Here is a 13,852-nt window from a genome sequence, read left to right as displayed (position 1 = left end):
ATATCCATGCTAACAAGATTGGCCTAAACAGAAAGACGCAAAGAATAACACTCCGGCCTCGTCACCCAACGCCATCACCGTTGGCGCCGTCCGTTGGGAGAATACCCGGCCTAGCTTCTCGAACTACGGCAAGCTCGTGGATATCTGGGCCCCGGGAGAACTCATCAAGTCATGCTGGAAGGGTGGCAACAATGCCACGTCCACGCAGTCGGGCACATCGGCCGCGAGCCCTCACGTCGCCGGCCTGGTCGCCTACCTCATGAGCATCGAGAACCTGCCCTCCCCGTCGGCCGTGACCGCGCGAGTCCTCAATCTGACCATCCCCAACCTAGTCAAGGACGCAAAGGACAGCCCCAACCGCGTCGCATACAACGGCATCCAGGAGCGCAAGTTCACACTGCCCAAGTACTACTGACTCGGTGTGCCGTCTGATATAACCGCTGGTCATGGATGATGGTGATGTTGTTGTAGTTGTTGATGTTGACGTCGTCGTTCGTCGTTCGAGGACGCAGTTTTGGCCTAGTTGACTTATATAAGCAGTCACGTGGTATGATAACGTAATTAACCACTGGACACTCATCAGAAATTGCAACCTCCTTATTATTATTATCATCATGCTGGGCATCTATCGGTATTTATATCTCGTCGGTGATTATTTTATAAGAGAACTTATTGGGCAGTTATATCCCAATTCTTATGCGGTGATAAAATCATTACCTACCCAAGTCCTTAACTACTCAATGAGCTATAAATTGTGATCTGTTGGTGCTTTTGGATGACACGATTCCGAAAATGATCTCAAGAAACATAGCCAATAATGGAGAGATGGCTGTTACTGTGAGAAGATGCGTGGCCGAGAATCGATTCTCTCGTTCCATCGCCCCTTTTCCTAGTTTCCGCAAGCGAGCCCAGTGGCCCCTGTCTAAACCAAGCTTTGCAAGCCACAGCACAAGCTTTTGCCAATCAAATAACTATGGGACCCATCAGCTCCGCCAGCGTTGACGAGGAAGAAATGATCTCTTGAGCCTGTCTTGTTTGACAGTGAACCGTTCCAAGAGGAGTGGAGGGAGAGGGCGTTTCTCCCGCTTCCACGTATATGCAACAATATCAATGCCCATGTTCGGCGTACATATTGTGCTGTGGTCGTGCATACACACGCTGCCCAGTCCGGAAGCCAGATCCACCATCCACGTATAAAAACATGTGTGAATCCCTGCAACTGTTCTTGACACCGCCACAATTGTCTAGCTCTGCCGTTACCCCTCCTTGACATGCGTTATGTCGCTTCGGACGGTTAGGGGGAAGGCCCCAGGAGTGAGGGACAGACAGCCTGTGGGGTTGCGCAAGACAGGTTGGTGGAGAGCAGCAATAATGTGGGTGACCGGTCAGGCAACCTGGTGGGCGTCAACGTATATATAGGCTGAGATCGTCCTGCGCCTGAGAGTTCTTGCTCTTCTCCTTTGTGTTCTGTACATCGCTGTTCTCTGTTGATTGTGTAGGTATTCCTGCTGTTAAGGAGAAGATAGGTAGAAATCCTAGGCTCTAAGCTTTCGTCCCTCCAGCTGCCACCATGGTTCACATATCCAGAGTCCGCAAGGACTCGGTTGCTTTTCCTCCTAAGCTCCTCAATCGTGTCGACACCTTAGATCTTGAGGAGCCGCAGGACCATGATTTCTACTCCAGCGTCTATGGTTCTCGATTTGCGGCTGAGGATCTGCCTACTGATGAAATGCCGGAGAAGGAGATGCCCAAAGAGGTCGCTTATCGTATGATCAAGGATGAGCTCAGTCTGGATGGCAACCCCATGTTGAAGTACGTCCTGGCTGTCGTTATTCTATTCATCTACCGTGTTATCCTGGCTGACTTAGATCATGTTTATAGTCTAGCGAGTTTCGTTACCACATACATGGTAAGAATGGAATTAGCATAGCTAGGTCGTTGCTACTGTAGATTGACACTCATTGGGATTTTGCAGGAAGATGAAGCTGAAAAACTCATGACCGAGTCATTCAGCAAGAACTTCATTGACTATGAGGAATACCCCCAGTCAGCCGATATTCAGAACCGCTGCGTCAATATGATTGCACGTCTATTTCATGCCCCCGTTGGAGAAGGTGAACACGAGCATGATCACGCTATGGGAACCTCTTGCATCGGATCTTCCGAGGCTATTATGCTAGGAACCCTTGCCATGAAGAAACGCTGGCAGAATCGCCGGAAGGCAGAGGGGAAAGATTGCTCTCGCCCCAATATCATTATGAGCAGTGCCGTCCAAGTCTGCTGGGAGAAGGCCGCCAGATACTTCGACATCGAGGAGAAGTTCGTGTACTGCACTAACGAGAGATATGTCCTCGACCCTGAAGAAGCTGTTAATCTGATTGATAAAAATACAATTGGTATCTGCGTTATTCTGGGAACCACCTATACCGGTCAGTACGAGGATATCAAAGCAGTCAATGATCTTCTTGTCGAGAAGAAAATAGACTGCCCTATCCACGTTGATGCTGCTAGTGGTGGCTTTGTCGCCCCCTTTGTCAACCCTAGTCTTGAATGGGATTTCCGCCTTGAGAAGGTTGTGTCTATTAATGTATCTGGACACAAATATGGCCTGGTCAGTATTATTCTTGATTGCTGCCAGATGTTCTGGTAATGTGAAAGGTTAACCTCGGCTGGTCGTGTAGGTCTACCCTGGTGTTGGATGGATAGTCTGGAGATCCACAGAGTACCTCCCGCAAGAGCTGGTATTTAACATTAACTATCTCGGAGCCAACCAGGCGAGCTTCACCCTCAACTTCTCCAAAGGTGCCTCCCAGGTCATTGGCCAGTACTACCAAATGATCCGCCTCGGAAAGAGAGGATACCGTGCTATAATGCTTAACCTTACTCGCACTGCAGACTATCTCGCGGCCTCCCTCAAGGAGCTTGGATTCATCATAATGAGCGATGGTAAGGGGCGTGGTCTGCCACTCGTGGCCTTCCGTCTCCCCCCAGAGACAGCCGAGAAGTATGATGAGTTCGCCATCGCCCATCAACTGCGTGAACGTGGCTGGGTTGTACCGGCCTATACCATGGCCCCTCATAGCGAGAAGCTGAAGCTCATGCGTATCGTTGTTCGCGAGGACTTCAGTCGTAGTCGCTGTGACAGCTTGGTCAATGACTTCAAGCTCGCTCTCGCCCAGTTAGAAGAGATGGACAAGAAGGCACTGGAGAAGTACCGCGAGTAAGTAACACTCTTTTGCTGGAATTTTGCCGCTATACAAGACTAATGACCATCCTCCGTTAGGTACACCCGCAAGAGAGCCACAAGCATCGGAAAGCTCGAGCGTTCCACAACGGCTTACGAGGCAGAAGACCACTCTCTTCAGGGAAAGACTGGAAAGACTCACGCCATCTGCTAGATGCAGAGGCAGCGGACCTGCACTTCTTTTTTTTTGTTTCCCTCAATATAGTCACGCGGGATTTGGCTATAATTGCAAATTAACTTTTCGGCTTTATCAAATGGGTATATTTGGAGAGATATTCGTGTTGCTGTTGCAGAAATTCAATGGTTATTATGCTACCATGTAACAATGGCACAGGATTATTCAGTATCTATAAACCCTGAGGCAATAGATGGAAACCTAAGCAGTTCTAGAAGTCGGGTGTCTGCACTAGGAGTAAGATAGATGCATATAGCAATGCATTCGGACCTGATCCTTCCCTCTACCCAGGGCTCCCAGTGTGATATCAGGCACATGATACCCATCCAGTGGGCCATGACGATGAGCGCTCTTGTGTCTCTGACCCTCAGCAGTTCGAGGAATCGAGGGTCCAAATGGCCAAGGAAGGACGAAAAATAACCAGCCGTTGAAGGACTTTTTTCCATCTCCAGCATCGTGCTTACAACTTGTAGTGGCTTAAAGTAAGGGCTAGTCTCGGCTGTGGTCGAATATGTTATTCCACAGAAATCCGCCAATTTTGGGTTCATGCCTTCCCTTCCCTGAGGACAATGGTTCAGTAACTCGTCGTGAGCTTCCTCTGCAGCTACAAAAGCAGGACCCCAGATACTTTGAGGAATAAAGGGGCCACCGATCTCCAGAAGATAAGGTAGGCCGTTTTGGAGGTATATCCAATTCATGGCTGATGGATCAGAAGTCAGGACCCACGAATCCTTTGGGGTGAAGTTTTCAGGGCACATGCAGTTAACTGCCATGAGCATGCATGAAGTCAAAAGAGCATCTATGTTTGCAGCACTAACTTCGTGGGAAAGCGCTTCTCGATAGCTTTTGATCGCTTTTAACCAGTGATCGGCTTCTGCTGCCTGCCTGATCTTGCAATACGGGAGCATGCGATTCAAATGGAGCAACGCTACACCAATGATAGTATGTATAACATACGGGTTCTAACGCAGAGTGTGTCAATAATGTACAAACGGAGTGTTCGAAGGATGATTGTGTATCCTATAAGATATATGAAGGAGTATAACTTACGGCGAACGCTACCTGGACTACCTTCGTTCGCATAAGCTCACGGATTGACACGGTCGATATGGTTTCCACAGTGCAGCCGACAAAGTGTCGAAGCGCCTGGACTTCCAGGGGCCGATCAGAACCTGACATGCCGGGCATACGGATGCCCGAGCCCAGGTACACGCTCAATGTCTCGCCGATCTTGGTGGTCAAATTGTCAAGAGACATGGAGAACATGACCATGCTAGGGTCACCCAGGGGACCAATGGTTCTCGTACGATTGCCAGCATCGAGATTTACCGGGTAGCTGCATGCAACACCGTAGTTGGAGCAATTCCGGCAACCAGGCCTTGCCTCATCACACTGTAAGTAATAGATGTGTTAGTTTGTCTGATATGTACGAAGTAGTTCACTCGGTAGCCATATCCGCTGGCGGGTAGATACCTTGACCTTGCGTCTCTTGCATACAAGACAGCCGGCCCTCGACTTGCGATGGGATCGACGAGGGTGAAACCCAGAGGCTCTCCTCTTCTCTACCACCAGCTGGCGAGCCTGGCTGTGAGCTGGCTGCGGGTTCAGTCTGACCCTGAAGACCGTCTGCCACTGGCGGGCGTCGTTTGGCGGCGTCGAGGACGTACTGGACGAGCTATCCGAAGTCATGGTGGCACACTCTAATTCTCCGTGCGTCTCTATCGCTCCATAGCTGGCCTTCCGTGCATCATCCTCATGCCATGGTATCTTGAGCAGGGAGCTTGGTATGAATAAATAGCTGGTCTAGCGGAAGATGGAAGGTTGCTCGTATTCCTCCAGCCTGCGAGTCGCAGCAAATCAGCGCGGCGTTGGCTCACTAAGTTAACTAAAATATTCTTGATGAGACGACTCAGCCTCAACACCACCATTTTGATCGACAGCTCGCCCCGTTAACTCAATATCCTTATTATTTAACTAACTGCGTCTTCAGCCCCTATAACGGGACCGTATTTATTGGTAACTATAGGCATGGTAGCGGACTTTTAATCTTCAGCTCCGCCGGGAACACGAGGAGGGCGCAAGAAGGACGGATCTCCGGACCATTTCTGTGCCCCAGATGAAGGTGGACAAGCAACGGCCCCTAGAGCTCCAGCTTAAGCTTGTCTAGAAGAGACAACTTTGCCAAGGCATTCGTATTGCTTGATGATGGCGAAGCAAGCTGAGATGCCCTGGCCGGGTTGGACCCAGGCCAGATGCAGCCAGCCAGAGAGAGCACTACCGTCTATTGGGCATGGCAACACGCTGCGAATTCCAAGTATGTCTGGAATCAATATACCACAACGGGGCAGAAGGGAGGAAAAGGCGGACACCGGTACAGACGGGAGAGACTGACGAATTCAAATTTTGAGCTTAACCGTGGCCGTCGGCTTCGAGCTCGTGGGATATAAAGAGGTCTCAACGTCCCTGATATCCAGGTCTTCACACACAAACATCATCATCATCATCATCATCATCATCATCATCATCATCATAACTATTATTGCAACTTCGCTTGGTTAAACATGTTTGTCCAGCTGTTGACGTACGGCTTGGTGGCTGCATCTACTCTCCAGGGAGTCTTTGCTTCCACAAAACTTCCGATTCTCGATTTGCCTTATGGAAGGTGGCGAGCAGCTAAATACGACGAAGCTGCAGATGTAAGATGAACGACCCTCATCGCCAGAGAGACACACTATGTTTACACTATATCTTAGATCTACACATTCCGCAACGTTCGCTATGCGGTTCCGCCTACTGGTCCGTTGCGTTGGGCCAAACCAGTAAGACCAACATCTCGAGAGCCCTATATCCAGGACGGTTCTTACGGCCCACCCTGCATTCCTGGCCCAGACGCTCCTGGATTCGAGGACCCATCATACAAAAGGCAACAGAAGGCTGCTCGTGAAGGTTCGTCTTACATATCTTGAAGTTTTCTACACCGATTGAGCAGTTTCTAATTGAAGTAGACTGTCTATTCCTTGACGCCTACGTCCCTGGGAATGCATTGAGAAACCGTGGACATCGCAAGCTACCTGTGATTGTTTGGGTTTATGGCGGAGGGTACGTTGCTATCTTTCTTGGGACCTAAATTGATTATACTAACGACTGTAAAGGTATTCGCTTGGATCTAAAGATCTAGCAATTGAAGAAGGAATCTACGACGGCAATAGCCTTGTGCAGCGTGCTGCTGGAAATGCCATTGTCATCACTTTCAATTATCGAGTAAGGTCGTCTTGTTCATCCTAGATCATAGAATCTAAACGGCTAATTTTCGGGAAAGCTGAGTGCACTCGGCTGGCTGGCCGGGACCACAATGGAAAACGAAGGGTTACCAAATGCTGGTTTGCATGACCAACGTGCTGTTTTTGAATGGGTAAGAGACTATGTCCACCTACTAGGCGGAGATAGGGATAATGTTAGCGCCTGGGGAGAGTCTGCAGGCGGAGGCTCCATTCTCAGCCACATTACCGCTAACCAGGGAATCGTTGACCCTCTCTTTAAACGTGCTGTTGTTATGAGTCCTGGCCTTGGCTTCCCCGTTGACCGCAAAGGATCAGTCGAGAATCAGTTCAAAGCCTTCGCATCACGAGCGGGCTGTGCTGGACAAGGGCTAGCATGTCTGAGAGCAGCCAATATTTCGCAATTGATTGAGGCGAGCTACAAGGATCTGGGCCAGATTGGACCAACGCCGGATGGGCGTGTGCTTAAGCATGTATTCTCTGTGGATATTGCTCAAGGTAAGATATCCAGATCTGGTTATTCAAGAATGTCTGCTGACAATCTTTCATTCCAGGAAATTACTGGAGACATCTCGACTCTCTCATTATCTCCCATGTTTATGATGAGGGTGGCCCCTTTGCTGGCAATGACAGCACTCTAGAATCTCTCTCCGGCTTTCTCAAGTCGAATTTTCCGACATATGCCACCGAAGCTGTTTCCACACTTGAGGACTACTATCACCTGAAGGCGCCGTCCAACGAATCTGTGAGAGCTATTGGCTCAAGACTCATCCGTGATGCAATTTTCACTTGCAATATACGCGATATACTCCGGAAATACTCAAAGAAGTCTTATCTCATGCAGTACTCTCCCAAAGCAGCGACCCATGGCCAAGACGTGTTCGCCCTTTGGTACTCACCCAAGTTGTGGAATGTTTCTATCCCTCTTTTCAGCGGATACCAGTCCTACTTTCTCAGCCATGCTATCACAGGTGATCCAAACACTCTACGGGATCGTGATATTAGCCCACCAACCATTGCCTGGCCGAAAGTTGGGGACATCAATGCTGAGAAGATTGAGAATACCTTAGACGTGGTGGACACAGGATATAATCTCATAACCGATAATCAAGTCTTGAAGAGCACCTGTGATCTCTGGCAAAAGCTCCTCCTAGACGTTACCAAGCAAGGGGGATATCTGGACATTTGATGCTGACCAGGTAATTATGTTACTCGCATCGTCTGAACATACTTTCTCTAACTAGTTAGTCGGTTTTCTCGTTGGTCTCTTATGTGCTCACTGTTGAATTGAATACAATATCTATTCTAGACAATCTACTACAATACTATAAAGCACGAGCCAAGGATATCATATTGCTTACCTCATAATTGTGGGTTGGGAGTTCATAATAAAACTTGTTCTGTACTGTGGCGAGCCTGTGTGTATTTAGAACGAAACCGCAGCTTGATGATTTGCATCTCAATACAAGAGCATTTCTGTTCAGTGGATGACTGGGCCGTAACGGATTACTTCTTATACTTCCAGTATCGATGTGCCTAAGCTTTGTATCTCAATTTTCGACATAGAAGTCGCCGACTCTAAAGCCTCTGACAAACCTTGTACATTACGAAACCCCCCTTCTGTCCAACATCTCGCAATAATCGGGCCCAGCCAAACATTCTGCGTATTAGGAAGGGTTTCTCTCCGTGGCCATGCAGCCCTACCATTCGAGACCTCAGTCCCGAAGAGATTGAACTCACACCGTTCTCCAGTTATAACTTCATACATCACAGCTCCGAGTTGACCAATGTCTGTCTGAATTGAATACCCATTGTCGTTGGCAGCCTCTATATTTGCTATTAATGGGAGTATAGATGACTCGGTAAAGTCACAGAATTTAATAGAAAGGTCGGCATCGAGAAGGAGGTTTCGACTTGAGACATCGGCGACGATCACGCGACGATCATGTATGCGAGAAAGAGTGTAAGCAATTTCACGGAACCAGAAGAGCTGAAGCAACCTCGACGGCCGAATTTTGGTGATATAGGAGCGGAGATCACCATTTTCCATTAGAGCAAGCCGGGTAGATTTCTCTGACATTTCGAGGCAGGCCACAACGCCTTCACATTGTCCTAAGCGTCGATAGGCCTCCTGCTCCCGTTGTATAACTTCAGTGTTTATCTCAACCTCGTCATCGCTGCTCCTAATGTAGCGTAAAGGTATTTTGAGCGCGGTGTTCTCGACACGAATTACCAACCCCGACCTGCCATAACCAAGGATTTGCTCTTCAGGAACGGCAGCACCGTCAAGATCAGGGACTGGTGATGACATTACATTTCATCTATAGAAAAAGGCTACTTGAGACATAAAATTGTCTGCAAGGAATTTAGATTCGAGATTCCAGAAATACGGCCCAGACTTGAGGAAGAAATATAGTACTGGCCCGGGGGATGCGGGTAGCTAGGCACGTGACATCTGATGAACTCTAACTAGTTACCCCTGTCACTCGTTTACTAAGCGCCAACTCTCACCCCTGATCCAGACGACAAACCCGCCGCTGCCTCCATCGTCTTTCTGCGCTCAAGTGCGGCGGTAGTTATGCTTGAACCTCAATAACTATACGAATGTTGAACCATGGGTAAAGCCACAAACATCACACGAACAAGCAAACAACGAAGAAAGTGGAATTTGCCAGTCATAAATCAATAACTAAGGAGTTAGATCTTTAAGTTATTGTTTCTTGGAGGGAAGGCAGTAGGCTCTGCCATCTGGATAATACCACCCAATGTGCTCGAAATATACCCCCAGTTTCATTATAACTTGATACCAAATAGGGGATTCAATCCTGGATTGAATATTCTACCGCTGAGTTCGACGATTCTTATGTTTGAGGAGTTTTAAAAAACTAATCTTGTGTTCTCATTTATCTCCTTGGTCATCCCTTGGGCAGGCCTTATATCTCGGGGCTGTGCCTTGTTTTCTTCGCCTTTTGACGCCAGATAAAGGACATAGTTCTTCTTCAGGCTGGCATAAAAGCGGCTTCAGCTCTGTGTGGCTTAGCACTGAAGAGTAATAGACCAATCTGGGTGGCTGTTCCTCCCTTTAATCCCGAGTTGCCGCCAGTTTGCCCATTTGTCGACTCATTGGATTCTTGTTGTTAGCTCATTGTTGAACTCCACTCAACAATGACTATGTTCTTGATACTGTTAGAAGCTGAAGGGATCCGCCTTCGATACATGCCTTCCCTGTCTTATATTTTTTTCTATATATATTATCCTAATCTTCGCTGCTCATGAAGCCCTCGATTCTATGCAAAACCATCGTTGCGACATAGGTGATATTCGCCTCTAGCGTACGTTCGATCTTCAGTATTTTTTACTAAATATCTGACGTTATGGCTAGGCCAGTTTCTCCTAATGCTGATTATCCGGAAGTAAACGAACACTTCCCTGATTATGATTTTGAACGACTTGCTGTTCCACCCCCAGGCTATGAACTATACCGCTTCCCCGATACCACGCATTTACGTAACCGGGCTCTCGATATCGATACACTCAAGAAGCTAGTAAACCATCATACATGGGGATTCTCCCTTACCAAATGGATAGAAAACAAAGAGAAAGAGGACGGAAAAGACAAGAAAACGAAGCCTGGGAAGCCTGGAAAGCCGCATATACCACGGAGAACCAAGGAAGATCTTCTCCAGATACTAAAACGGATTTCTTACAACCAGGACCCCAGGCATCGCGCTGATTGGCATCATTTTATTAGCCGAGACTGTGATGCAGGCCCCAGACTGTTACGGCCATCATACAACCCGCCATTGTTTAGTAGAAGGATGCCTAGGGGAGATCCGAACTGGGAATTTGCACTTCTACCCGTAACGCCCCAATTGCCCAATCCTCAATGGCCCGCTCCCGCTCGAGATGGTTCCTTTCCCCGTGGACATCAAGGCGTAACAAGCTTCCAATCTCAACCGAGCTATATGACAGCTCCACACCATATGATGCCCCAAGTTCCAACCAGATTAGGACTGAGCTCAGAGCATGGTTTCCCAACCGGTTTTCCTCATTCTGCACAAACAGGAAATCAATGGGATGAAGCCTATCGCCAAAGATATCTACTGTCCAATCCTGGCCGTGCGGATAACGTGAAACCTCGTACTACAACTCAAGCAAACAGCCCACCCCGACAGGGCACTTCGCAAAGCGCCTACGGTCTTTTGGACAGCCATTGCCCTAGGCAAGCTCCGCTGGCACAGCTTCACTACAGCAGGCCTTCCGTAACCGGCCCAATCATAGGCGCAACAACCCTATCATACCTGAGACTAAGGATATCTGAGGACCAAACCCAGCTCTCCTTTGATTCGGATGGAGAGCTTTACCCCTTTAGGTGCCGTGGCCCTTTGTCTTATGATGGGAGTTCGGATATATTCGACTGCGTTATTGTTGCAGGGCTGTTGACCAACGCCGGATCCACCACAATCGATAAGAGAGCCCGCCGTGAACGACTGATAGTCCTAAGTCCACCCGAAAAGGCATTTATAAGTGCCATGAGCGACTGCTTAAACAGCCAGTTATCAGATGAGGCCGTCTCAACGGTGAAAGAGAGGCTGTGGCATGTCTACACCCAGCATTTCCAACTAAATCCTCACTCGGTAGATAGATCGGTGATGGACGCAGCCAATGTCTGGACAGCTCTCACCAAGTCTTTCTCCCAGTTTCAGCTCCGTTATACTAACCATTATCAGCCCTGCCGTCACCATGGTGGACCGGTAAACAGTGTTCCATATCAGGAAAGTGTTGCCAATATAGCTTATCAAACGAATGACGATAACGGTGTGGACATATCCGTTCTTCTGCAGCGGGTCTTCCAGGACAGTACGAGTGTTAGTTGCACACAATGTGGTGGGTCATGTTCAATAAGATGCTCCCGGACATTTGAATCCAGCCCTCTTCGCATTGTTATGCAGACTCATGAGCAAATAAGAATCCTCAACTTTTGTGCTCCTGCAATAACAGTACGGCTGGCCAAGACCGATGGTGAGGTGGTAAACGAGCAATACACACTCATTGGAGCCATATTCAGGACTCACAACCGTGGCATGATACACTATAGAGTGCGATGGATTGACAAAAACCGAGGATCTAATGGTAGTCCGTTAACGCAGATTTACGATGCAAGCCAAATATCGGGAATGGTTCCAGGGGGTATCAAGCCGCAAGAACAGTATGAGATTGCGCCGAATTCATGGTGGATTAATGGCTATCCGGTACTTCTCTTCTTCGAGAGGATCATACACCCACCAAGTGAACAATCATCTCCTCAATCGATGGTAGTACGGTCATCTCAGGCCCCTAATCCTCGTCTGGGATGTCCTAGTAACGGAACTACAAGTTCTATTCATCAACAAAAGAGCAACGGCGACTCCCCCGGTAGTAGGACGTCTTCCCGTTTGAAGGAGAAGCGGATTGCAACACAAGCACATGCAATGGGAACAGAAAAATCGGAGGGGAAGAAGATTCTCGTCTCTACGGCCCGAAGATTAGCCAAAGCTTCCAGCCAGCCAAAGACAAGAGGTCAAATTGAAGCCAATCCAGTCGGATATACCTATGCTAGCTCCTTCAACGCTAACAGCGAAGGTCCACTTCAGGCAACACAGTATCAACTCCCCACTTCTGGCCCTACAGCTAGGGCATCTATCAACCTCCATACCCCGGGCTGTCCAAACGGTACTCCATCGCCCGTATTAGCTGGTAGCCTGCCAACCAATGATTTTATAAGATCAGCTGTTATACCAATCCCTGGCCCATCTACAATGCCATCTTCAAATCCACACTATAGGAATAGTGCTGCTCTAACTGGGAATAACCAGGCTAACGGGCACCGATCGATACCCGATATTCATAATGCAATGATACCCGCATTTAATGCTTCTGTTGCCCAGGATATTCCAAATGGACATGGATCAAGTTCAGGGGCAGCTGGACGCTACGAAGCTAGTATACATGAAACCGCTCGTGATCCATACCCAGTGGTCAATAGGCTTGGTACTGTAGCCAACACTAGGCATCCGACGAACAATGCACCTAGTCCAGCACCAGAAAGCAACGATCGAACAAGTGTCAAACAGGAAATCCCCAGCCCGATTGTCATTCTTGACACTCCCCCTCCAGAGGATCCAGCAGTGTCTGGAAACCTCGCGGCTGCTTCTAGCCCACAAGAATCACTTCATTTGCTCACAGTAGACCCCCAGCAGTTACTGCTCAACCGGACAAATCCAGTTGATGAGGCCGGCCTGCAGCCAGCGGTACCTGCGGAAGTACAGGTGATAGAAGGGGGGAACGGGGGCACTGTACCGGCCTCTTTAGAAGGGCTCACTCAGGAAGATCTCGAGACAGCTAACCAATCGTTTACCGATTTCATGGAGAACAACGATAACCTGTATTCTTCTAACCTAGAGCTTGGGTTTGCAGATTCAGCTATGCCACCACTGCCGCCTCCTGACAACTTCTTTGACCTCCTTGGGCAGGTCGACGGTATCGAACTAGAGCAACGAACAGCATCAAACCTGGATACTACCTTAGCAGATGACGAATGGATGGCCCAGTGGGGTATCAACGGCGCGAGTACGAGTGCGGGTGAGCCGTCTGCAGCGGAAGATACTTCGACACCCTCGACAGGGGCTGGTGTGGCCAGAAGCAACAGTCTGAAGAGGAAGAGAGACGAGTCCGAACAAGAACGGTAACTGAGTAGATAGTGTCACGTCACAGCCTAGAGCAATAGCTGGAGAGTAGCTGAAGCATAAGTTATCGGCCACTAGGGAGCAGATGGTATTACTTTTTAGATAGTCATTGAGCATGCAACTACATAACTATAGTACGAAGTAGATAGATCTCAAACGTTACCGATTCACATGCATCTGGTCGTGATACGAACTTGGCGGCCAACTTTGCATCCCGTGTCCAAGTATTCTTCTTCTTCTTCTTCTTCTTCTTCTTCTTCTTTATATTCTGGAATCACATATATAGGTTGTATAAGACTGGCTGGGAGGTTGCAGGGGCTTTTCCATTACTAGTTGCTCTATATACATGTTGACCAAGTCCAACTTCTACCGCTCTAGCTGTCGAATTTTCTCTACTCAACCTTCCTCTAAATGAACAAAACATGAACTC

At 48.4% G+C, this 13,852-nt stretch overlaps 6 protein-coding genes across 6 annotated transcripts; 4 read left to right on the top strand and 2 right to left on the bottom strand.

Annotated features, from left to right (window-relative positions):
* Positions 1–31: 31 nt before the first annotated feature.
* Positions 32–415, top strand: TRV_05599 (uncharacterized protein; the record flags this gene model as incomplete). The annotated part of the gene is made up of 1 exon (XM_003020277.1): positions 32–415. A coding segment is annotated over one exon (384 nt), but the record flags the coding sequence as incomplete, so codon positions are not given.
* Positions 416–1,570: 1,155 nt separating this feature from the next.
* On the top strand, positions 1,571–3,224 carry TRV_05598 (glutamate decarboxylase; the record flags this gene model as incomplete). Its single annotated transcript, XM_003020276.1, has 3 exons — positions 1,571–1,909; positions 1,976–2,611; positions 2,682–3,224. 3 exons carry the CDS (start codon positions 1,571–1,573, stop codon positions 3,222–3,224), a joined length of 1,518 nt encoding a protein of 505 aa, XP_003020322.1.
* Positions 3,225–3,580: 356 nt separating this feature from the next.
* TRV_05597 (C6 transcription factor, putative) lies at positions 3,581–5,108 on the bottom strand (the record flags this gene model as incomplete). The annotated part of the gene is made up of 3 exons (XM_003020275.1): positions 3,581–4,300; positions 4,470–4,811; positions 4,893–5,108. 3 exons carry the CDS (start codon positions 5,106–5,108, stop codon positions 3,581–3,583), a joined length of 1,278 nt encoding a protein of 425 aa, XP_003020321.1.
* An 872-nt stretch (positions 5,109–5,980) lies between these two features.
* TRV_05596 (carboxylesterase, putative) lies at positions 5,981–7,886 on the top strand (the record flags this gene model as incomplete). Its single annotated transcript, XM_003020274.1, has 6 exons — positions 5,981–6,115; positions 6,272–6,365; positions 6,425–6,518; positions 6,572–6,680; positions 6,739–7,195; positions 7,252–7,886. 6 exons carry the CDS (start codon positions 5,981–5,983, stop codon positions 7,884–7,886), a joined length of 1,524 nt encoding a protein of 507 aa, XP_003020320.1.
* A 361-nt stretch (positions 7,887–8,247) lies between these two features.
* Positions 8,248–9,008, bottom strand: TRV_05595 (uncharacterized protein; the record flags this gene model as incomplete). Its single annotated transcript, XM_003020273.1, has 2 exons — positions 8,248–8,275; positions 8,464–9,008. 2 exons carry the CDS (start codon positions 9,006–9,008, stop codon positions 8,248–8,250), a joined length of 573 nt encoding a protein of 190 aa, XP_003020319.1.
* A 1,063-nt stretch (positions 9,009–10,071) lies between these two features.
* TRV_05594 (uncharacterized protein) lies at positions 10,072–13,425 on the top strand (the record flags this gene model as incomplete). Its single annotated transcript, XM_003020272.1, has 1 exon — positions 10,072–13,425. The coding sequence occupies one exon, from the start codon at positions 10,072–10,074 to the stop codon at positions 13,423–13,425; it is 3,354 nt and encodes a 1,117-aa protein (XP_003020318.1).
* Between the last annotated feature and the right edge of the window lie 427 nt (positions 13,426–13,852).

This window comes from Trichophyton verrucosum, assembly GCF_000151505.1.
Source record: "Trichophyton verrucosum HKI 0517 chromosome Unknown contig00433_27.r1.exp, whole genome shotgun sequence".
NCBI lineage: Eukaryota > Fungi > Ascomycota > Eurotiomycetes > Onygenales > Arthrodermataceae > Trichophyton > Trichophyton verrucosum.
This window is presented reverse-complemented; position numbering and strand designations above follow the sequence as displayed.